The sequence below is a fragment of the Drosophila busckii genome, chromosome X (genome assembly GCF_011750605.1).
Source record: "Drosophila busckii strain San Diego stock center, stock number 13000-0081.31 chromosome X, ASM1175060v1, whole genome shotgun sequence".
NCBI classification, from domain to species: domain Eukaryota; kingdom Metazoa; phylum Arthropoda; class Insecta; order Diptera; family Drosophilidae; genus Drosophila; species Drosophila busckii.
Window position 1 is genome coordinate 8,832,300 of NC_046608.1, and position 23,327 is coordinate 8,855,626.

The window sequence follows — 23,327 nt, forward strand, 5'->3', positions numbered from 1 at the left end:
TGTTTTTGTTGTTGGCAATTTCAATAATTTCATTTGCACAAACGCTAAAATCAGCGATTACCAACAGCAGCGACAGCGGCGTCAGCAGCAGCGGCAGCAGCAGCGTTGACACGCGTTTTGCTTTTGCTTTTCGCATATGGAGGCTCTTGCCCTCTCACTTGCGCGCATAAGAACAAGGCGGTGTGGCGTATCAGCCAAAGGCAGCTGCGTATGTCTCTATGCCTATGTGCGTGTGTGTGTGTGTGTGTGGGAGCCGCAGATGCGCAACAAATTTAAATGTCAAAATATCAAAAAATATAAAAACACAAAGCGAAATTCATTAAGAGTCAGCAACAAAAATCATTTGTAAGTATATTGTCGGTTGGGGGGCAGCGCTGGCTAACGATTGGACGATTAAGAGAGCGCATAAGAGAAAAAGAGAGAGATGGCTGCAGAGCTACTAAGAGTGAGGGAGTGAGCAAAAGCTTTTGCTCTGACGCGCTCTCCCGTGCTGCCTACTGCTCTTTAGCACTACTACTTTTTGCAAAGGCAGCGCTACTACTACTACTACTACTACTACTACTACTACTACTACTACTATTAGTACTGTCCATTGTTACTAGCAGCTGCAGCCATTTTGTAGCAGCAGCAGCAACAACAAAAACAACAACAACAACAGTGCCCAATCGGCAAACAAGTGCCGCCATTTACAACAACACGCTCATAGGCAAAAGTGCAACATGACAAACACACGCACACAAACACACACACACACATGCATGATATAGAAAAAGCAAAATCAAAAGCAAAAGCACGTGCATTGGCTTTGCCAGCCGGCTTTTGTATTCGAGTTCACTGTAAGCGCCAGCGAGAAAGAGACAGAGCAAGAGAGCCCAGAGCGTAGCTGTGGGTGTGGGTGTGAGTGTATGTGTGCGAGAGTGCAGCTTAACGACTCTTGGTTGGCTGGACGGCAAATTGAAGCGCCTTCTTTACACATGCTAAGTACTTATGCATACATGCATATAAATACACACACACACACACACATGCATACAAAGTGTACGTTACTTTTCATTAAAAGGAATTTAAAAAGTTGCTTTGAAAAGCTTAGCGCATCGCATCTGTGGGCTAAGACAAGCTGTACGTACTGGTTTTGCTCATTGAAGCGCCAAAAGCTTTGAAGCAGCTGAAATTCCGAACCTGTATCCCACAAATAGCATAAACATTATGTCCGAATTCGAGTGGCGAGCAGCTGTGACAATGAGATTTGAACTAATTATGAATAACAAAAGCGCCGGCTAACGGTCTACAGCTGGGCCTAGGAAACTGTTGCAGTCAGCAATTCTCATGGCCATTGTCCATTGTTAAAGATCTTTCAAGATCATTTCAGCAGCTGCGGCAATCCGGATGCTGCGCCTTGGACGCTTCACACCCAGGCCCAGGACCAGCCCAGCAGCTGACCGCCTCTTGGACTGACCAGTACTTGAGCAGCCGTTAACCAACTGGTTGACCAGCCTGCCGGCCTGTCCTATGGCCAGCTGTGTATGTGTGTGTGTGTATGTGTGTTTGTGTGTCTGGGAAACTAGAAAAGCTCATTGTTTGATTTTCTTTTGTTTGACTTTGGGCAAAAGCGCCCCTTCATGGGAATCGTTTGCATATGTTCATACCATATAATAAAATTTAAAGAATATTAAATTTTGTTTGTCATTTGAATTTGAATTTGAATTTTTATAAGTGCCGCGTGCTGCTGATTAATGCGAGACTACAACAACAACAAAAGTAATTATTTTATTTCATCGAAGACAACATTATTAATTTAAGAAAATACTTAGCTTACTTACCTTTTGTATCCGCCATAGATGTCGTCAGTTTCTCCAATTTAAATTGAATTAATATTCAAAATGAATTTAGTTCTTTTTTAATTCAAGCTTTCAAGCTTAGTTATTATTTTGCTTTATTTGGGGTCTCATGAACTTAAAAATTAAATTAAAATTAGTTTGCAGCACAGGCTTTTGGTCAAACACTTTCCTTAAGCTTAAAGCAAAAGCTATTGGCCATTTAAAAATTTATATTTTATCATGGTCAAATACTTTCTTTACTTACCCGGATGCCTTTAACCCTTCTGTTATTGATGTAACTCTATTTTTGATAAAAGCAAAATGCCATAACTTTCTTCAAAATTATCCGATTTTTGTTATGCTCGTATTGCTGCTAAAAACAAAGTTGCATAATTCTACAACTTTCTAATTTTTTTTTTCGCATTTTAGAAATTTAAGTAAGGGATAACATTGCATAGCTGGCAAAAATATCGAAAATCTTAGATTTGAATGTAGTTTTGTTAATCTTACGATTCTAACAATGCATAAGACTCTAAAATCAGACGCTGAGCTAGAGCTTATCAAAGCTTAATATTTCATCGTAAACTGTCTTATTTTTATATTAATTTGAATTGTTTATGCTACGCTCTTATAAAATGATATAAAACATTTAAATTGGAATTTTTTTAGTTCATTATATGTATCATTATATTTGGGATTTTGCAGCAATTTGCATAATGCAATATCTCTGAGGTCCTTTGTTTATGAATTTAATGAAATTGCAGTTCAATTAGTTATTATGCAAGTTGAAAAATAACTCCGTTGATGCTTAGCTCAAGTCTGCATACATCGATAGTCAAAGCGAAGCACACTTACGCTCTTCGTACGATGCACAGTGAGCGACGCTCTAAGCAAGAAAACAGCTACGCTCAATTCAGCCGCAGCAGCAGCGCTGAGCGAATCTCCCTAAGCAACAAAACGGCGACGATCAAATTGAGCCGCAGCAGCAGCTCTGAGCGGCGCTTTCTAAGCAACGAAACGACGCTGCTCAAATTCACCCGCGCTGAGCGATCGAGCGCTTACGATCGATAGACGTTGCAGCGAAGAGCAGCGACGCTCACATGCGTGGGAGGCTGAATAAATAAAAACGCACGTAGGTCACGTCTGTCAGTTGTGTTTGGACTCTTGGGGATTGAGCAAGTGGCGCTTCAAATTAAACAGAACTTAGGCCTGCTGCATTTTTTTTTGTCGTTACTTGGTCAATAATCAATCGATTGCTTAACAGTTTATTGTTTTATGCTCGTAATGATGCTGGAAACAAAGTTGCATCATTACATTTTGAATTCTACAATCTTTAATTTTTCAAATTTGAATACAGTTTGCTTAGGATGCGTCTTACGAGCATAACAAGACTTAAATCTCTGAAATCAGACATCCTTTCGCCGAGTTAGAGCTTATTAAAATTCATATTGATACAAACGCAATACGTCAGAGGAAATTGGACATAACTTGGCTGGATCCGTTCGTAAATTTTTCGATTGCGACACTGACAGGAGAAAACTCTAACAATTGCCATCAACAAAATATGGGATCCTATAATTATCCATTAAATTTCAGCCACAATGCGCCAGAAAAGTGCTCAAAATCATCTCCCGAACGACCTGGACCTGTCATTGTTTCTGTTGCTGCCCAGGAGGAGTACAGAAATGCATGTCCTTTTGGAATTGCAAGTATAACTGTGTAGCAGGAACTGTTGTTGAACTGCTGTTGCTAAGAATAAAAAAACAACGCATTGTTTACATTCGTATGCATATTTAATAAATTGATTTATTTGATTTTGTTAATCTATTGTCAGTTGTGAACTGCTAGCTTAATGGTCTGTCCTTACTAAAACATATGCCTGTATTAATATGTATTCATATTATATTCCATATCTTTAGCGATACTTATATTTATACTTCTGTTCTGCAAACATGATTTGTTAGCCGAAGAACTAACAACAGTTTAAACAATTAAAAAAAAAGTGCACATAGATTTCAATTTGATATTGCTATTTGTGAATTATGCAAGTCTTTTGCTATTTAAGTTTATTTTCAAAAGCGGATTGAGTTGACAGCAAAGGCGTTAATATTAATTTTAAACTGTTGCAGTTAATTATTGATTTGCAAAGATGATGTCATTTACTATATACAATAACCCTGTTGGTTTGCTATGTATGTGAGTGTAACACGTGCTGGCGATGCATTGTTTTAAAACAATATACACTAGAAGTTGTGTATATTTATAATTTGTATTTATATGCAAGCTTATATTACAATAAGTGTGGCCAAAAACAACAACACATTGCCGCAGCGTGCCTAATTGAAATAAATAGTATAAACTTAATCTTGAAATTAAACTTCTTGAGCTTACGAGCTAATTTTGTGCTGCTTACATGCTAAATTTACTAAGAATTGAATAATTAATTCGCTTGTGGCCTACACATCACATATCATATAACATGTGCATTAGAAATGAAGAAGAAAATATGACAATGAACATATTTGCACGTTGCTTATTAAGGAAAATAATAATAATAATAATAAAAATAATAGAAAAAAAAAAAGTGAATCATCAATATTCAAACACATTTATCCGCCATTTCGGGCTTAGGTTTCAGTTCGGATCATTTGACAAAAGCTTCAGCCGGTATCTTGTTCTCCTTGAAGAGTTTCTCAAACACGAACGCAGCATGATTGTAATCCCAATTGGTTTCCTCCAAGCATCTGCAAAATAGCAAAAGGTAAGCATATGGCAAATTGCTTGAGCAATCAAACACTTGACTTACTTGCGACTCCAGTCTAGATTCATTTGACTTTGGGCGCTCATGGCCTGAATCATTTGCATTTTGGTAGCCTCACTGGGCGGACCAGCGACGGCAGCGGGCGCAGCTACTGGTGGCAGCATGGCAACCTGTGTACTCTGTGTGCTCTGATTCTGTTGCAAGCGATTCTGCAGCGAGTTCTCTGTGCCGCTGCCTGTGCTGGCCGCCCTGCCAGCGAGTATGCTAGAGCCAGCAGCACTGGCCGCGCCCGGAGCGGGCAGATGCTGCGAGCGCTTAAACTCGCGCATCTGCTCGGTGGTGGCGCTGGTTATAAATATCGTCTCATTGCGAATGCAGAAGCCCGTATTTTGAGGCACCACAACATAGGTGCGCATAAAGTGACGCAGCTCATAGGACTGCACCGAGCTGGCTGCTGGACCATCGCCATCGCCACTCAGCTCCTTGAACAGGCCGGTGACAGTAAACACTATCATTTGTGGCTGCAAGTAAATTGAATTAATTAGCAGTTTACAGTTTACACAAACATTTTGCATCATACATTGTATATCGTCAGATCGACGGTGAAGGTGCGACGCTCGTGCACTGTGTGCGGCCATTCGTCCAGCATGGAGACGCAGCCCAGTCGACCGGTCTTGAGCAAACGTATGCGCGAATCATCGCGCTCATTGGGCACAACGCGACGCAGATTGCGATTGAATTTCCAGAACTTGTTTAATCTATTGCCAGATAAATCAATATCGAATCAATTGCCGTCAACAACAACAACAAACAGTGAGCGACTTACCTGCCCGCTTGACTGGCGGAGGGCATTGTAGTTGAGAGCATAGCATGCTCATGATAGGCATCCAGCAGAGGTTGCCGATTGCCCGAATCGAATATGTTGAAGTATTGATCCAAGAACTGACGCACAACCTCAGCGCCACCGCTGTCGCATAGATACGACGCCTTGGCCGTGGGCAATGCGGCATTATCGACTATATCAAATTCCACCAGTGGCGGCAGCGTTTCACCATCCTGCAGCAAATGATAGAACGATTGGATTGAATTGGATTGGATTGGATGTGTTGTATGCTTAGGGCAACTTACCAGCTTTACCAGTTTGGGAAACTTGCGTCGAACTTCACTGTAAATAGTTTGGCAGTTTGGATATGGCGACCATTTGGATTTTGTTATGGCACATTAGTTAAATTGTGATAATTTTGACATATATGCATATATAGTGAGTATTTATAATACTTATTTTAGAGCATGTTAAATATATGCATTTATGTATTTTCTTTTTGCTTTGAGTTATTATAAAGTGCTGGCGACTGTTGCAGTTGCAATTTGCGTACTGCCTGCAGCACAACAGATTTACTTAGCTTAGCTGACAATTTGCAGCTTTGTTTAATAGAATTACATTCTTTATTTAAGTCTTTTGAATTAGCAGACGTACTGCAAATTAGCACAAATATGCGCTGCGCAATTCTTAAAAGTCAAGGTGGCCAAATTTTTATGCATTTTTTTTGAGCATGTTTTTTTTTTTTAAGTACATGTATTTATTTCTTTTTTTTTTTCATTGCATTTGTTTTTTATTGTATTTTGTTTTTACTTTTTTCAGCTGCAGCAGCTTAAGCCCGGCGCGCATGCAAAAGCTCGTTGCTATGGCATGTTCATGTTTCGTCTGTCTGCTGTCGAATCGATCTGGCAACGCTGTTTGTCTGCGTAACATTTCCGCTGGCAAAATATGCTTACACCCCACACCGAACGCAACAATTCAACCGCTGTGGTGAATATCGCAGTTAATTGGCCGCCTGCGCCAGCCAAGTGCAGTTCGAGTCGTAATTGTAGCTCAGTTCTAGTTGTTGTTGTTGTAAGTTTCGTTTGAATTTTTTGCTGTTGTTGTTGTTGTAGTGTTGGGTCAGGCTTGGCGCGCGCACCGCAAGTTGTTTAATTAAATTAGTTGTTGCCGCCGCCGCCGCCGACGTCGCAAGTGCAACAACAAGCAATACACAACACAGCGCAGTAAAAATCGTTATCGTTGCGCAGTCAGTTCCATATAAAATGGAATTCAGACTTGAATGCGCGCCTGCGTCTGTGCTTTATGTGTATGTGTGTGCGAATGCGACGCGCGTGCGTCTGTGTGTGTGTGTGCGTGCGTGCGTTTTTCTTTGGGTGTTGCAAATATTTTGTTTTCTTTTTTTTTTTGTGCTGCATATTTGCTTAGTTGCCGGAAATGTTGCCGCGTTCGTTCGTCAACTTTGTGTGTGTGTGTGTTAGTATCATAGCGTTGCCATATTATTGAATGTAAACTGTCGGTGTGTCCATGTTCAGGCGCTGGGCTTTTTAGCTTTTTTGTTTATTTTTTCTTACTGCGTTTTTTTTTTTTGCATGTTTTTCTTTCTTTTTTTTCATGTTTTTTTTTTTTTGCTCTGCTCTAAACTTCTGGCCAGCTGTCTGTTGAACAAATATGTTTGGTCAAAATATTGCTAGTGCATTTGCTGGCTCAAAAGTAGTTATTGGGGCACTGTCTGTTGGGTTGAGCAGGCTCGCAAATGCTCTTGCCAAAGTTTCCAGCCTTGGTAGAGAGGCAAATGGGCTAAAATATGTGAGAGAAAGAAAAGAACAAGGCTTATGTCGACAAAGGATATACAAATGCCACACAATTGTTATCCTTGGCAATTACAACAACTCTTAAGCCCGGTTCCCACGTTGAGATATCGATATCTGGCCAGCTGGCTGCTCCCTTAGAGCAAATCATATTATAGTATACCTGACAAATAGCTGGAAGTCCTTATAGCGCGAACGCAACGGATTATTCTTCAGCACCAGCTCCCCAATGGCCAAGTTACGAAAGACCAACAGATGCGCCAGCGAGGGCAGCTGCAATAAAAAACAAATCGTTGCAAATAAAAAAAGGACTAGCAAAGCAGCACTTACCTTATTATCGCCTAGATAGAGTATCTTCAGCTGTGGCAGACGCTTCTCGATGCCCTTGAATGCCTCCATGGTGGACATGTTGTTGTCATTCAGATTGATTGCCACCAGATCGGGTATATTCTCGCTTATAATGTCCAGTGCCACGGACATGACATTGACGCGAAACAATGGACAAAACACCGGCTTCAGATCCTGATCGGTGTGAAAGTGCGACAAGTCCAGCGCCTTGGTCGGCACATTATAACGCTTGGCCATCACCAGCTTCATTTTGGTCTTGAGCTCCTCATCGATGGTCACCAGCGGCACACCGCTGCGCACACGCGGATTCAAGCGAAAGCCATCGGGCAATTGTGCGTGCCGCCCCAGCTGCTGCAGCCGCTCGGCCACCTCAAAGTCATCCGTAAAGAAGAGCACACAGTTGCGCTCCGTGCGCCAATATTGCGGGATGAAGACATGCGGCGACATGGCCGCCAATAGGGCACGCAGCAGCGTCTCCTTGTCATAGATCTGGCCATTGTATATCTGCGTGAAATCGATGGTTGCCAATTAATCGAATGTGCGATAAAAATAGCCAAACATAACATATAATTTAACAATTACAAGCATTTCAATTGACCCATTGATAAAGCAGTAGCAGCTGCGCAAACTGAATTTGAAATAATTGCACATTTGGCATTTCGCTTGGGCTACAATTCAATTATCATTATATCATATATAATTGTCTAATCGGTCACGACCCGCACATGATTAGACGAGCGAGCTAATTCACCACTGGGCTGACCCCAATGTTCTCATTGAAAGTAAGAAAAGTAAAGTAAACAATAAAAAGATACAAACGACAATTTCGCTGTCTTGCTGCTCCAGATTTCGTATCGTTTGTTTTAGTTTCAATTAGTTTTGTGTACCTCGCTGCTTTTTATTACGTGCTATAATCGCAATTACTCAATATTTGCATATGTATATATATAGTATATAGACTGAGTGAGTCGCAGCCTTGATGATTTAATTATATGCGGCCTGCGGGGTGTGTGTGCGCGCGCTTATCTGCCAACTGTCTATGATTTAATTATAAACAATTTTAATTGTTATTATGACGCACCCACTCGCCATAGATAATGCCCTATACCCAAATGCTAATTGCATTGCAAGTTTAACATTTTAATCCACATAATTTGTTAGAGAGCTACACTATACACTATTGAATTTGTTGTTCAATGCTTTGATAAGCAATAGACAGAACCAACAGACAGAAAATAGAGATAACCGTGTGTCATTTGCACAAATCAGTGGAGCTTTTGTTGCTGCTTTTGCGCTTTTACTATGCTTATAGTTATTTGTTATAAATTGGGCGATGATGATGCCAGCCCTCAATAGATAAAAAGCCACAAGCAGAACTAGCACACAAGCCCACCCCACCCCGCCTAGAGCCGCACCTAACTAAACCAACAATATTTGTAGCTCATGCCCCAATGGGAGCGTCACCAAATATATCCTGGTTTTGAAATTAGAGTATAGCATTTGTCTACTATAAATAGCAATTGCAATTAATAACTGTTTATTTTTAACTGCTTAATTGTATTGTTAGCAGCTGATTTCATTTCGTACTGGCATTAGGACTGAAACTAAAGGCTAAGACTTAACTGCTTTTGCCTTTTTTTAATGCAGGCTTTGATTACGTGACTGCCGCCGCCGACTGAGTCGAGTGCGTGTGCTTTATTAAATTAAATATTTTTAAGGCACACACAATGCACAAGCTCCAGCAATGCGAAGATACACATACGTCTATATAATATATATATATAAATCCAGCAATGAGAATTACCAGCACTGTGGCAGGCACGAGCATTTCTAGAATTGATATGAGTGATGATGATGATGACGCCGACGACGACGCTGCGCTGCCAACGTTAACAGCAACGGCTGCGTCGCCAACTGGGGCTGGCTAACAAGCGCACACCGGCAATTGGGACGGCATTATGCTGTTGACAGCCGTGCGAGCTTAAAGCAACAATATACACTCAGCTAGTGAGAACAGACCAAACACATTCCAAGCAACAACATGGGTAGCTGCTGCTCTAAGGATTTGGACGATAAGCGTTCCTGGAGTCCCGAGGAAACTAAAAATGGCGTAAGTTGCTTTTGGTTTTTTAACAAATTGCCAGCTAACTAATTTTGGTTTTTAGAGCACCACCTCGACGATTATAGCACAGCCCATAGATAATGTGGGTAATACGGGTGTTTTCACCTTAACGCGCACCACAACGACAACAACAACAACAGCCAAAACGACAACAACAACCAAAGACGATGCGGATGCCATTTAATTAAATTCATTTTTTATATAGCAACTACGATAAATATTTTACCTACTCAACTCTTAACTTTTTTTTTTTTGTGTTTTTTTTTTTGTTTGTTAACAAAACATTTGTGACATGTGTGTTTGCTTGGCAAAAAAAAAGAAGCAATACAATGTATGTGTATGTGTGTGTGTGTGTGTGTGTGCATATTTTAATAATGACTAAGCTCTGTGTGTACATTTATTGTTGAATTTAATACACATTAATGTTATTGTTGCTTTCCAAAGAAAACCTCAAGTGCAATTCAATGCGAAAATCATAGTTTACTGTAAGCGAAAACGAAAACAGCAATAAGCGAAAAAAAAAAAAACAATAAATAAATAAATGCATAAACAAAACTTCTCGAAGTAAGCATTCATTCAACCCCCACCCCACCCCCGCTACAGCAGTTAGAGAGCAGAAGTTAACGATGATATATGCCGGGCGCGATAAGAACTGAGCCAAGTGCCAAGTGCACGCGCTCGCGCTCGCGCTCTCTTGCTTTCGCTCTCTTTCTTGCTCTGCCCACAGCCGCAGCAGCAGCAGCAGCAGCAGCGCACGCATTCGCATTGCTGAGTGATGACATCAGTCGTGTGCTGTGATCCCCGCTGCACAGTCGTCCCAGTCACAGAGCCACGCTACACAGGAAGCAAACAGCGCATATTTTATACACTTGGCGAATATGCGCATCACTTGAAGGCCGAGGAGCTGCTCACACATACACACACACACACACACACACACACATTTATATAATGTGACTCAGTTGTTCTTTGTCTGTCTGTCTGTCTCGCTCGCTCGCTGCTTTATCAGTGCCGCCGCCCATTGGGTTTTTTGGGCTGCCAAAATAGATCGCATATAGCAGCTGACTAAGGCACCTTATTAGCTTTTGCTTGTAAGCCACAGCAATAACAATAATCATAAGTTAATAAAAATAGCAATCTTTATTCATATTCTCATTGCACACAGCATGTGTGCAGCCTTGGCTAACTGCTCAACAAGTCAATGGAATATTTTAACAAACTTAACTATTCATAATAAATCAAAGTTTGATTTGCGCTAATCACAAAAGCCATTTGGCATACAACAAATCAATGATAACAAATACAGTGCACTCTACGCTATTTAATTAATAATTGTTTAAGATCGACAGCCAAGCTCTGGCCTATATCAATATATGTTTAAATATAGTATAGTTGTTTTACAATTACAATTATAACTGCAAATGTTTGTTGTTTTGTTTTGCTTAGTTGAATGTGTAAAGTATGCAATAGAATTAAGAATTCTTTGCGCTAAAAAGCATGCTAAACATTTTTAAAGCGCCAAATTGAAATTTATACCTTTAGCAATTTAATTTTAAACTGCGGTAACCATGCAGCAAAAGCTTTAGCTACATTGTATTTTAACAAGATAAGATAGTGCGTGTGTGGCAATAAAACATAAACGAAAATGTAAACAAATTAGCTAACCCAGCAGCACAAATCTATATGTATTTCCAGTCTGTCTGTCTGCACTTTGAATCCAATCCGTGCATAAACAGAAATTGTATTTATTAAATCAAGCAACAGCAACAACAACAGCGCAAAAAGCAATTAAAGCAAATGCAAATCAGGGAGACGTCACACAATCATTTATATACAACGCTTTTTACATATACATATATCGTATATAGACATATGGGTAAAATAATTTGAACAACAGCGCGCGGCCGACCCTAAAGTCAAAGCTACAAAGCAAACTCATTGACGAGAACATGGTGCTTGATAAAAAACAGAAATTGGAACAGATACAGAAATTGGCCACCAACAACGCCCCTAAGCGATCGTTAGGGGTCTCTCTCTCTCTCTCTCGCTTGATCGCTCTCTCTTTCTCTCTGGCCCGTGCGGAATCATAAACTAAACTGTACTGCGATCCGTTCTGTTGTCGTCGTCGTCGTCGTCAGTGCCAGCCCATAGCTTCAACTATCAGCAAGAAGAATTCATATTTTTACATTTTGTGCGCAGCCATGAAGTTCGCTCTTTGCCTTTGCCTCGGCATGCTCATGCTCATGTCTGTGGCCCATGCACGGCCCATGACCAACGATGCCGAGCAGCTGGTCGAGCTGGAATCTGTGGAGCAGCTGCCCACAAAGCCGCGCGAGCAACAGGCGCACATTCTGCAAATTGCAGCCAAGCCACAGCAGGAAACTGCAGAGCAGCAAAAGACGCGTTTGAATATTTTCGATACCATTGTCGAGCAGCTGCGCGAAGCTGGCGTCCAGACCTCGGAGAAGCAGCCACTGCAGACGCTCACCTACAAGGAGCTAACCCATCTCTTGGCCCTTTGGCACATGACTCAGAGTCGCAATTTCTATGAGCCGATGACTCCGGCAATGCGCGCCATAAAAGATGACGCCGATCAGAATGCAGAGCGGGCCAAAGATAACGCTAACGCTAGCACTACCGATAACATGGCCAATAGCATTGCCAATAAGCAGCCACGCAGCGGATAAGTTGGCCCCAAAAACCGAAGCCGCAAATCGTATTAAAAATTATTATTATTGATAAAAATCTGTTGATAACCAAACCATTTCGGAGAAGCGACTCACAGACAGCTGAATCATCATACCTTTTGACCAATTGTTGCATAACACACACTCACACACACACACACACTCTGTGTTTTAAGCAAATGATATTGTGAATTTATGGTGCACTTGAAGCAATACTACGAATAAATCAAATATATATGACATATATATAATCTGTGCGGTTGTAAATTTAATTACTAATTCCTAAAGCAAATATCTTGCGCTTTATAGTTGAATTCAAAACTTATTCTCAGCTACTAAGCTTCGCTCTAAAAATAAATATTTTCAATTCACTAATTAATTAAAAAAAACCCAAATAAATTTACAAGTTGCTGCTCACTAATAAAATAATTTCTACTTGGTAAGTTCTTCTAATATGTTTAACCATAGATTTATTAAAAAAAAAATTCAACTAACTAAGCTCAGTTTGCAATAGTTAACGCGCTGGCTTGGGTGAAATGTCCAGCTGCCAATTGATCTCGGGCGCTGTGGCATCGGTGGTGCTATTGTTGCTGCTGCTCGAGGTGGTCACCACCAGAGTTGGCATTTGCTTGCGCTGCAGGCGCATCGCAATGGGCGGCGCAAAGAGATCCTGCTTGATTAGCTTGCTCTCAGCGTCCTGGTAGATGCGTTGATTGTTATCCCATTTGCAGGCGGCAAAGCAGCAGGAGCAGAGCCAGCCGCCAATGAAGGCGACGAGGAAACCCAAGGAGGCATACCAAGCATAGCTAATGCGATACAAATAAAAATAATGCTCCGGCTCCGACTCTGACTCATTGCGAGCGAGAAATATATCATGGGCATAGGTTTTTGTTATGGGACAGTCATTGGCGTTTATTTCCAGGCTGGGTATGGGCGGCTTGGGCTGACCAAAGCCTATCCAGAAGGAGAAGGCCAGCGAGAGCAGCAAGCCTGCAATGGCGCCCTTCTGATTCGCCTTGGTCACATACATGCCCAGCGTGAAGAGCCCCAAAAGTGGTCCACCAATGATGCCAAATATGGAGAGCGCCGCCTGCAGCAGTCCGCCAATGGAGCCGGCCATGAAGGACATGCCCACGCACAAGGCGCCAAAGAAGACCGAGAGCAGCTTGGAGTACCATAAGGTCTGATTATCGGTGAGCGTGCGTCCAGCACAGCCGCGCATAAGTGGCTTCAGATAATCCTCCACCGTGACGGCAGCCAGCGAGCTGATGGCGGAACTAATGGTGGACAGACTGGCGCAAAAGATGCCCGAGACAAAGAGGCCCGCCAATCCCGTATAGCCGCCCATGGTGTCGACAACGAACAGCGGCATGATCTGGTCACGCGAACTAATGCGACCCTCCAGCAGGGGATCGCAATTGCGATAATACCAATAGATGCACAGGCCCGAGAAGCAGGTGCTCAAGCTGAGCAGGCACAATATGGGCAGACTCCACCAGAGAGCGGCGCGTGCGGAGCGCAAATTGCGCACAGCCAGCAGACGTTGCACTTGAGTTTGATTGACGCCGTAGATGGAGAGATATGTGGCCAAGCCGCCAATAATTTGGGTAAACCAGGTGTGTCGCATGGTGGGATCAGCGCTAAAGTTGCCGAAATCAATGCGTCCCGCTGACTCGGCTGCTTTCCACACCTTATCGAGGCTGCCAGCCTTGATGCCTGCACAAATGATGACACTGAAGATGGCCGCAAACATGAGTAGCGATTGATAAATGTCCGTGATGAGCACGGCCTTCATGCCGCCCAGTGTGGCGTAAATGGTGCAAACCACGCCCACAATCAGTATCGAAAACACTTGATTCAAGCCCGTGACAGCCTCCAGAGCCAGAGCGGGCGCATATACAACAATGCCCATGTAGAGTATCATTTGCACGGAGAACGCTATGGAGGCGACCAGACGTGTGGCATAGCCAAAGCGCAGCTCGAGGTATTCATAGACGCTGGCCGTTTTCAAGCGATAGAAGACGGGCAGTATCAAGTAGGCGGCAATGGGCGTGCCAATGCAATAGGACAGATTGATGAGCACAAACATGGTGCCATACTGATAGATTTCCATCGACACACCCAGCATCGTTACCGCGGACATGAAGCTGGCCATTAAACTAAATGCCACTGGCATTACACCCATGGAGCGATCCGCCAGCAAATATTCCGTTGTGGTGTTCTTCTTGCTGCCAACAAAGCGATAGTAGAGTCCAATCAGTATGGAAACTATTAAGGAGACCGCCAGTATGGCATAATCCCAGCCGCCGAGTGTGCTGCTCATTGTGTGTATATCAAATGATCGCCGTGTTTCAATATTGTTAATACGTTAAGCACTTTAATCGACAGACAAGCAAATATTTGCTGCTTGATAAGCGTAGCACCAAGATTCCCGGCAACAACTACACACACACACACACAGACATACACACACACGTGTGTGTGGGCAGTAGTCGCAGTAGTATCTGCTCTTGAGCTCTTGAGATGCTCACGCGCGCGTCTTTAACGTTTGCCGGCCGTCAATGAAATGGCACAAATACATATTTCAAAACTAAACTACGGCTAACTCAGCTGCGACGTTCGTTGTTGCCTCGTTTTATGGCTCCTCTTACTACCACCCGCTCCATTGGGTACGCCCGCGGTGAGATAGCAGCAAATGATTGGACACAAGCTGTGCGTGCGAGTGTCTCGACAATTGAGCCACAGTGAAATAGAAAAGCGTCGACAACCCATATTGCTGGCTAACTAATATTATGTAAGTTAATAGTATAACATATGTAAGCGACGCTAACAAAAAGACTGATCAAATCAGCGTGCTAACAAACTCAGTTAATAATAGTCCTAACATAAAGTTCAAAAATTCTTAATATTTAGCGACCACTTTAGGCCATGATTACAGCTAATTGCAGCTACAAAAAATATTCGTTTGATAACGTTAACTGTAATTAAAATGTTTATAAGCTTACGCTGACGTATTTTACGATATTCAGCGTTAGCGTTACTAAGCACAATTTATCAACATTTGTGTACTCAAAGATTTAATTAATTGTAATGCCCAGACGCGGGCACTACACCAACTTGCAATAGCTAAAGCTTAACACTTACCGACACCTGATACCAGCCGGCACTATTGGGTATAAGCTTAGCGAATTTGCCTCTTGGAATTGGTGAGCCGCGACGTCTGGAGCTGGGCCGATCCTGCAAACATTTAATGTAAGATTTATAAACTATTTGGCCTACTACATACAGCGCGCTACTCACCTTGTTCATGGTTGTCATTTCGGTCATATCATCGTCTTCATCCCAGCGTCGCACATCCTGCAGACGCAACTTGACATCGCTTTTGTGTGGAAATTGCGATGTCTTGAAACTGACGCGTCGCTTATTGCGATCCTTGCGTCGCTGATGATCCTCCACTTCTGCAAAAGGCAAATAGTTATAGTATGTACATATATGTATAGCTATTCACAGCCGGCATGTGCTCTATATATTTTATATACATACCATCATAGTCTTTTAGTGCGGAGAAACGTGAGCCTCCGCCGCCGTGAGGGCCATTCCCAACATTGTTGTGATTGTTGTAACGTTGACCGCCGCCGCCACCGCGCTTAGGCATAGCTCATGTACAATTAATAAAGTGCACAACAAAAAAATACTAAGTAAATTGCACAGTGACAATAATTAATATTCTTGCGAATTTTTATGAAGGCTGCACGCGCACACGTTGTTTTCTTGTGGTATTATTGTTTTTGTTTCGCTAAAATACGCGCAAACGGCAAGCAAAGGGTTAATGCAATCAGCACGCACCTTTTCAATATGTTGCAAGTTAATTCCGATATAGTACAAAGCACTTTTTCACTTTAAAATCGCTCAATTTACATCAATTGTGTAAATTCACAACGCAATTTCACAAAATTCTCTTTTTTTTTTGCATATGTATTTGTGCTGACGACAGATGTCACGACAGTGGCGTGCTCGTTGTAAACACTGTTCAATTAGTGCTGTGAAGTGACAAATTTTGCATAGTATGGCAACGCTCTAATAAATATAAATTTACAAAAAAAAAAACAACAAACAAAATTAAATTGTTGATCTCACCCAGACCATTAACAAATATCGGCGACTTAACACATACATTTCGGCATGTCCAAGCGTAAATGTGCTTTTAAATTTACCGTAGCTCTTACAGATGAGCAGCTGCTAAAGACTTTGGCCGACACAATAAAAAGTTGCGCGCAACAGGCGAAAACCAATGGAAATACATTTCGCATTGGTCTCTCAGGTACGTTAGTTTTTTTTCTTTTGTATGTGTGTGTGTGTGCGCATGATAAGCTCTATTTAAGGTGACCCTACTTTGTAATCCACTTTGCATTAACAGGTGGATCACTGGTGCAGCTTTTAACCAATGCACTCGTCTCCCATAAATTTGACACTTCAAGTTGGGTGTTTTTCTTCTGTGATGAGCGCTATGTTGCACCTGATCATAATGACTCAACTTACTGGGCTTACAAATCTCATCTGATGAAAAAAGTGCCTAGCATTGTAGACGGTCAATTTTTGAAGGTCAACACCAGTTTGCCCTTGGATGCCTGCGCCAGTGACTATGAATCACGTGTGCAATCGGAGTTTGGCTGTTGTAAGCCAGAGTTTGACTTGCTTTTATTGGGCATGGGACCAGATGGGCATACATGCTCCTTATTTCCAGAACAGCCGGCTTCTCTGACTGAGACAAAGCGACTGGTCATGCCCATACGCAATTCACCTAAGCCTCCACCGGAACGCGTAACATTTACTTTACCCCTAATTAATAATGCCAAAAATGTTGTCTTCGTGGTAACAGGAGACAGTAAAATGGAAGTGGTTAAGGTAACACTTTAAAAACTTTATAATAGCAGCATAATGCAATATATTTTGATTTCACAGAGCGTTTTTTTGGACATTGACAAACGGTATCCTGCTGCTTGGGTGGAACCAACAAAGGGCAAGCTGACATTGATAACGGACATAGGCGCTGGACAGGCGCTTACGGAAGAAGCTGAATAGTGGTCTCAAAATTTGCATTAAATTTGTGGTCAATAAAAGTACTTTTTAATTTGTTTATGATTTGTTGGATAAATTTGAAATGTGCGCCATTTGAATATTATACAGCACTTACTTATCCATGTAGTGCTGCCAATAGATCTGAAAAGCGATTTTAAGCTAAGCACAGTTACAGGTTTTAATTATTGTCGGCGAATTGTTAGTGGAATTCATTTTATTTATTCAACTTAGAGTAGCGAAATAAAATATTATTGTTTATTGTAAAACATCCAAGCTGGGTCACTTATGGAGCAGGTAGCGGCTGCAGAGCTGCCATCTTGTTTAGTGCACAACCAAAACATTGACGAGCGTTGCCGTCCCGTGTAATCGAGAAAATATGTAAAAGCGTACGCTGGAAATTAAGAAATAATTACAACCGGATTCATAATGCACTTGTTGTAGCCGTAATTGCAACACACACATTATCCATCACCTAAATAAGTAGCCGAAATGCCCGACACGGACACAAATTTTGATGCAGAGCGCATCTGTCGCGTTTGCTTGAGAGCAGCGGATGTGGATTTTTATTTTATATACGATGAGACCCCTGTGGAGCTGGGCGCCAACATAGCCCAGATACTAAACGAATGTACGCGCTACACCTGCGAACGGTACGACAAAATGCCACACCATATGTGCGATACCTGCATCAAAGCCGCACGCCAGGCGTTTCGCTTTAAACGAGATGCCGAGCAGGCATATCGCTCCCTGGTTGCCACACTGGGTCGCACGCCTCTCATCAAGCCCAATAGCAGCGATGTTTGCACCCAGACGGAACAGCTGCCAATGCTGTCCTGCGGCATGTGCGATGACAAGTTCCTCAACATATACGAGCTCCGACTGCATCGGCAACGGCAGCACAAAGAGGCACAACACTTGAAATGTGAGCATTGTGAGGCGGAATTCCAGTCTGTACGACATCTGCGCAGTCATTTGCAGTCTCAGCATGATCAAGCGTCCAGCTGCCGCATGTGCCAACGTGTCTTCTCCAGGCGAGATCACTTGATGCGTCACTTACGCACTGTGCACAAGATAGACAATCCACGCCGGTCGTTAACTGAAGAGCAGCAAGGTAGTACAAGTTGGCCACCAGTGGACGAGGCGAGCATGCAATGTGATGATGAGATGGTGTTGCTGAATGATACTGGCTGCTCCGATGATAATATTGAGGATGGCTACGAGTGCCACACAAATCCCATATCAAGTAATGAAGAAGGCGATGAGGACGACGAAGCCGATGCCGAGGCTAAAGCAAACCTATGGCTGCACATCAAGCCGGAGCCAGAACTGGAGCTGGAGCGAGATCGTGAACAGGAAGACAAACGTCGCAAGAGCACAAAAACAGAGCAAGAGCTGGAGTCGCCTAAAAATGTCAACAGCATGTTAAGCGCTGTGGAGGTCAAAGGTAAGTGCAAAACAAATAAAATTACAGTTTTTTAAATGTATATCCTTACAGAGGAACCAGTAAGCAGCAGTGCGGAGCAGTTGCCGATTAAGCAAGAGCTGCACCTGATGCAGCATCGGCTTGACAACGCATCAGATCTGGAGGAAGACGATGAGGATCTGGAAGTAGAGGACGAAGAGGATTATCATTTGATGCACAGCACAGATGGCGAGCTAGACGAAAGCGATTTGGATGATACGCAATGCGCACAAGCCAAGCTCCAACAAAAGTCCACAGCGGACAGCTCTGGCAAGCAGCAGAGACAAAAACGTCGACGTCGAAGCAAACGCAACAGCAACAGTAACAACAACAGCTCACCCAATCCAGAAAATCGCTGCGATGTCTGCCAGCGCACATTCTCACGCCACTGCCATTTGCTGCGTCACAAGCTGTCGCATCTAGAGCAAAAGCCTCATAGTTGTCCGCACTGTCCCAAGGCTTTTGCGCGTAGCGACCATCTGAAGGCGCATATGACAAGTCTACATGGCAACAAGGAGCACAAATGCCAGATTTGCGAGGCAGCATTTTCGCGTGTCGACGCGCTGGAGCGCCATAAGCTAAGCAAACACAATGGCGAAGGCTTGGATGCCAACAGTGAGCTCAAGCTGCAGTTGAGCGAACACACCTGCGAATATTGCGCCAAGCGATTCAGCAGCAAGACTTATCTACGCAAGCATACGCTCATACATACAGAGTTTCTCTATGCCTGCAAGAGCTGTGATGAGACCTTCAAGGAGCGGCAACAGTTGCGCAACCATGAAAAGACCCACACGGGTCAACGCAACTTTCTTTGCTGCATTTGTGGTGATAGCTTTGCGCGGAACGACTATTTGCGCGTGCATATGCGTCGCCACAATGGCGAGAAGCCCTACAAGTGCCGCTTTTGCATCAAGGCGTTCCCACGTGCCACAGATCTCAAGGTGCACGAACGCTATCACACGGGGACGAAGCCCAATTTGTGCAACACATGCGGCAAGAGTTTCCATCGTGCCTACAATCTAACTATCCATATGCGTACGCACACCGGCGAACGTCCCTACAAATGCGATCAATGCCCCAAGAGCTTTAGCCAGAGCAACGATCTCAAGGCGCACATACGCCGGCACACAGGCGAACGCTACAAGTGTCCCCACTGCGATGCCTACTTTTTGCAATTGTATCACATGCGCAATCATTGCCTTAGCGCCCACAACAAGCACATTGAGACCAAGACGGGGCGATTGCAGCGCACTGGACTGCTGGATGAGCACAATCAGACGCATCTTACCACGGTGGTTATGCCGCCGCCTTCAGCGCCGGCTTCGTCATCCACACGCTTGCAACAAGTCGCTGCAGCGCTACCGACGTCTTCCTCTATTATGGAGGCGCCCTACAACAGCACCACCATTCCATCACCTGTATCCGCAGTAACGATGCCGCAGTCTTCCAGCTATGTGGAAACAGTGAGTGCAGCAGCAGCCACGCCCACAGCACCGTTTGCTGCTTTCAGCATACCTCCTGCAGTTATGGGTAAGTAATATTGCGATCTCATATAGTCATGCCCTCGCTTACTCGTTCTCTCTCTCTCTCTCCCTCTATCTCCCTCTATCTGACTATCTCTTTCTAGCCCATCTCATGTACAATCATGGCGGTAACAGCCAGCAGAGCAGTGCAAGCGACACCGGTGACGTCAGCAAATAACCCGCAATGAAGGTTAAGAACTTAAGTGCAGCTAAAACTATTCCAGTCTAAAATGCAATCTTTATATAATTTATAAGAAGTTAAGTTAGAAATCTCCTTTAAACTGTTTAACTAGAAATAGGTTTAAAGCAAAGAATATATAATGTATATTCCACATAAGCATCCATTTTGAAATCTATAATCTAAGCCTACACATAAGCTTACTAAGCTACATGTAGCCAAGTATTTAATTTGATTTCAACTTTTTAATCAAAATAAAAACGCCACAGGAAATTGCAACATTTATTGAGTTCATACAAATTAAAGTAGAGCTTAGCTTAAAATAATATATTGAGGCAAGTTTTCATTGTACAGACATTAAAATTAATAAAAACAAAAATATATATACAAAAACGCATATATGATATGAAATTCTCAGCACATTGCATTTTACTAATTTAATTTATTGCAATTTTAGTTTGAATTACTCGGAAATGACATGTTGGAAACTGCCAACCTGCTAAAATCTGTGAATTGTGGGTGTCGATTAATGAACAATCGAAAATGCACAAAGTGGAAGGCCATTGGAAAGCTCTTCATGCAGCGCCACCTACCGCTCAAATTAAGATAGTATGGAGCTCTGTCCTTAGTAACCGATGATTGGAAAACACCTATTGCTCACTTATTGTTGGTGTCTATTACTGTGTGCTTTCAAATCCAGGGCAAAACATAATTAACTAGTGATTGCTAAGTAATTCTCATATCGATATTTTAAGCTTTTTAGCCTTGCGGCTCTTCTATTGATCGACCGACATATTGATTTCATTTTCATAGTTTGCATAAATAAAAATTAGAATTATTTCATAAGTAAATGCAGCATGTCTGACTATAAAAATATACGATCGACCATTCTATGTATGGCTGGTGAAAATGTGGAAAAATTAATGAGCAAATGGGAAAACATGTTTGATTCCGACTATTGTCAAGAATTAATGGAGAAGCTTGAAGTGCGTGTGCGCTCTTTTTACGAAGATCTCATAGCAGAAACTGATCACAAGGAGGACGAAATAAAAGAAGACTTACAAACTCTGCGAGCCGAGGCAGCTGCTGTAATGCGATTGCTTTATAAAAATGAGGAAATTGAAAATAAGCCAGAAGATATGCCTCTGGTTGTGTGGCGGGAGAAGTTGGACATACGTGTACAGAACTTACGAGATGAGCTGCGCATGCGCCATAATGAAATCGACGAGCTACTGCTGCAGCAGTACTTTTTGTGCGAAGAGCTAGGTGAGTCGCCGTTGCCTCTGCTTGCCGATCCTTTGCCAGAGCTGCACGAAATTTCCACGTTTCGTGACCATCTGAAACGGTTACAGGCGGAGCGAGCACTTCGTATGGATGAGATGTTTCAACTACGTAGCCAAATAAAGCAGCACATGAAACAGCTTGAGCTGCTTCCTCAATCGGACGCGGATGAGCAACTGCTAAGCCAGGCGAACCTCAATATGACGCCTCATATAATGCAAAAGCTGCGTCTGATGCATGAGAAGCTTACTGCTCAAGTGGTGGAATGGCGGCAGCGTATAGACGATATGCGGGAAAAAATTAAAGTGCTGTGGGTGCGGTTGGAGTACACGGATGAGTTTGCAATGCAAAAAGTAACTGACGTCACGTGGTATACCCAGCAAACTTACGATGTGCTCAGTGAGGAGCTACAGCGCTGTCAGCAGCTGCGTCGTCAGGATGTAAAGAGGTTCGTCGAACAGCTGAGGATGGAGATTCAGAAGTGGTGGGATTTGACACTGAAGTCACAGCGGGAGCGCAAGAGTTTCGTTAATTATTATAATGATTGCTACAACGAGGACCTGTTGGAGCTCCATGAGTTGGAGCTGGACGACATAAAGACTTTTTACAATAGTAATAAGGAAATTTTCGATCTGTTTGCGAATCGCGCCGAAGTGTGGGAACGTATGGTAGCTCTGCAGGCGAAGGAGAGTGATCCAAAGAGATTTAACAATCGTGGTGGGCAGCTGCTTAAGGAGGAGCGTGAGCGTAAGATGATAATGAGCAAACTGGCCAAAATTGAGCTGCAAATAAAAGAGTTAGTATTAGCGTATGAGAAACGTACGAAATCTCAATTTCTGGTGCACGGCGAGAGCATACTGCAGTACATGGAGAGTGACTGGGAGCGTCTGCGTCAAACCAAGGAGCAGCAGAGTTCGGCCAGAAAACATATCTCGCCAATGTCCGGGTCAAGAACACCATCCGATCGGCAGCTGTGTCCGCTCACTGGCGCATCGAAGTCCACAGGCAATCTGCACAAGAGGAAGCTGATAAAAGATGCTAACAATGATCTAATAAACATTAATAATGCGAAACGCTGTTTGATGCAGGCGCTGACGTTAGGGATTCCAAAGATTCAAGTGCAGCCGCCGAGTAGTGACGATGAGGAAGATTATTCGTGAAAGTATTTGTAGGTTTTAATTGTCGTTTACCAACTCCTTTATGTATGTGCCTTAACGAATGTGAAATTAGTGTATGTTTTATTTATGATTATTTATTTTAACCCAACGTAATTAAATGCTTTTAAGAACTGACTTATTAAATCTTTTTAAATGAGCCGCCAATGGCTTCAAACTCAGCAAAAGTGTCGTTCCTGCTCAGCAACTGCTGAGCATTCAACATTCATATCGCTCAATATCGATATTAATAAAACATCGATGTCAACAAAAACTTCAGAAGT

At 42.8% G+C, this 23,327-nt stretch overlaps 7 protein-coding genes across 7 annotated transcripts; 5 read left to right on the top strand and 2 right to left on the bottom strand.

Moving 5' to 3' along the window:
• Positions 1–3,605: 3,605 nt before the first annotated feature.
• LOC108606448 (nuclear RNA export factor 1) lies at positions 3,606–16,021 on the bottom strand. The gene is made up of 10 exons (XM_017996562.2): positions 15,910–16,021; positions 15,667–15,824; positions 15,511–15,603; positions 7,540–8,061; positions 7,373–7,482; positions 5,707–5,743; positions 5,405–5,634; positions 5,159–5,336; positions 4,624–5,099; positions 3,606–4,561 (listed from the first exon to the last, which is right to left on the bottom strand). Exons 1-10 carry the CDS (start codon positions 16,019–16,021, stop codon positions 4,462–4,464), a joined length of 2,016 nt encoding a protein of 671 aa, XP_017852051.1. The 3' UTR covers positions 3,606–4,461.
• On the top strand, positions 9,501–9,915 carry LOC108606454. Its single transcript, XM_017996566.2, has 2 exons — positions 9,501–9,667; positions 9,723–9,915. The coding sequence occupies exons 1-2, from the start codon at positions 9,599–9,601 to the stop codon at positions 9,861–9,863; spliced, it is 210 nt and encodes a 69-aa protein (XP_017852055.1). The 5' UTR covers positions 9,501–9,598; the 3' UTR covers positions 9,864–9,915.
• LOC108606453 lies at positions 11,725–12,627 on the top strand. The gene has a single exon (XM_017996565.2). The coding sequence runs from the start codon at positions 11,881–11,883 to the stop codon at positions 12,364–12,366; it is 486 nt and encodes a 161-aa protein (XP_017852054.1). The 5' UTR covers positions 11,725–11,880; the 3' UTR covers positions 12,367–12,627.
• On the bottom strand, positions 12,823–15,104 carry LOC108606449 (putative sodium-dependent multivitamin transporter). The gene has a single exon (XM_017996563.2). The coding sequence runs from the start codon at positions 14,687–14,689 to the stop codon at positions 12,881–12,883; it is 1,809 nt and encodes a 602-aa protein (XP_017852052.1). The 5' UTR covers positions 14,690–15,104; the 3' UTR covers positions 12,823–12,880.
• Positions 16,022–16,456: 435 nt separating the features above from the next.
• LOC108606452 (probable 6-phosphogluconolactonase) lies at positions 16,457–17,503 on the top strand. The gene is made up of 3 exons (XM_017996564.2): positions 16,457–16,687; positions 16,784–17,271; positions 17,329–17,503. The coding sequence occupies exons 1-3, from the start codon at positions 16,549–16,551 to the stop codon at positions 17,446–17,448; spliced, it is 747 nt and encodes a 248-aa protein (XP_017852053.1). The 5' UTR covers positions 16,457–16,548; the 3' UTR covers positions 17,449–17,503.
• Positions 17,504–17,796: 293 nt separating this feature from the next.
• On the top strand, positions 17,797–20,872 carry LOC108605581 (zinc finger protein 845). The gene is made up of 3 exons (XM_017995351.1): positions 17,797–18,889; positions 18,941–20,437; positions 20,535–20,872. The coding sequence occupies exons 1-3, from the start codon at positions 17,935–17,937 to the stop codon at positions 20,606–20,608; spliced, it is 2,526 nt and encodes an 841-aa protein (XP_017850840.1). The 5' UTR covers positions 17,797–17,934; the 3' UTR covers positions 20,609–20,872.
• Positions 20,873–21,465: 593 nt separating this feature from the next.
• LOC108605031 (protein regulator of cytokinesis 1) lies at positions 21,466–23,049 on the top strand. The gene has a single exon (XM_017994598.1). It carries the CDS (start codon positions 21,466–21,468, stop codon positions 23,047–23,049), a length of 1,584 nt encoding a protein of 527 aa, XP_017850087.1.
• Positions 23,050–23,327: the final 278 nt, after the last annotated feature.

Bases quoted from the DNA above. Each gene is read 5' to 3' on its own strand.
- LOC108606448 (XM_017996562.2), bottom strand. From the start codon at position 16,021: ATGCCTAAGCGCGGTGGCGGCGGCGGTCAACGTTACAACAATCACAAC. The intron at 15,825-15,909 runs GTATGTATATAA...TGCCTTTTGCAG, and splicing joins CGCACTAAAAGACTATGATG to AAGTGGAGGATCATCAGCGA. The intron at 5,337-5,404 runs GTAAGTCGCTCA...ATCTGGCAATAG, and splicing joins TCCGCCAGTCAAGCGGGCAG to ATTAAACAAGTTCTGGAAAT.
- LOC108605031 (XM_017994598.1), top strand. From the start codon at position 21,466: ATGTCTGACTATAAAAATATACGATCGACCATTCTATGTATGGCTGGT.
- LOC108606453 (XM_017996565.2), top strand. From the start codon at position 11,881: ATGAAGTTCGCTCTTTGCCTTTGCCTCGGCATGCTCATGCTCATGTCT.
- LOC108606452 (XM_017996564.2), top strand. From the start codon at position 16,549: ATGTCCAAGCGTAAATGTGCTTTTAAATTTACCGTAGCTCTTACAGAT. The intron at 16,688-16,783 runs GTACGTTAGTTT...TTGCATTAACAG, and splicing joins ATTTCGCATTGGTCTCTCAG to GTGGATCACTGGTGCAGCTT. The intron at 17,272-17,328 runs GTAACACTTTAA...TTGATTTCACAG, and splicing joins GTAAAATGGAAGTGGTTAAG to AGCGTTTTTTTGGACATTGA.
- LOC108606454 (XM_017996566.2), top strand. From the start codon at position 9,599: ATGGGTAGCTGCTGCTCTAAGGATTTGGACGATAAGCGTTCCTGGAGT. The intron at 9,668-9,722 runs GTAAGTTGCTTT...TTTGGTTTTTAG, and splicing joins CCGAGGAAACTAAAAATGGC to AGCACCACCTCGACGATTAT.
- LOC108605581 (XM_017995351.1), top strand. From the start codon at position 17,935: ATGCCCGACACGGACACAAATTTTGATGCAGAGCGCATCTGTCGCGTT. The intron at 18,890-18,940 runs GTAAGTGCAAAA...ATATCCTTACAG, and splicing joins AAGCGCTGTGGAGGTCAAAG to AGGAACCAGTAAGCAGCAGT. The intron at 20,438-20,534 runs GTAAGTAATATT...ATCTCTTTCTAG, and splicing joins CATACCTCCTGCAGTTATGG to CCCATCTCATGTACAATCAT.
- LOC108606449 (XM_017996563.2), bottom strand. From the start codon at position 14,689: ATGAGCAGCACACTCGGCGGCTGGGATTATGCCATACTGGCGGTCTCC.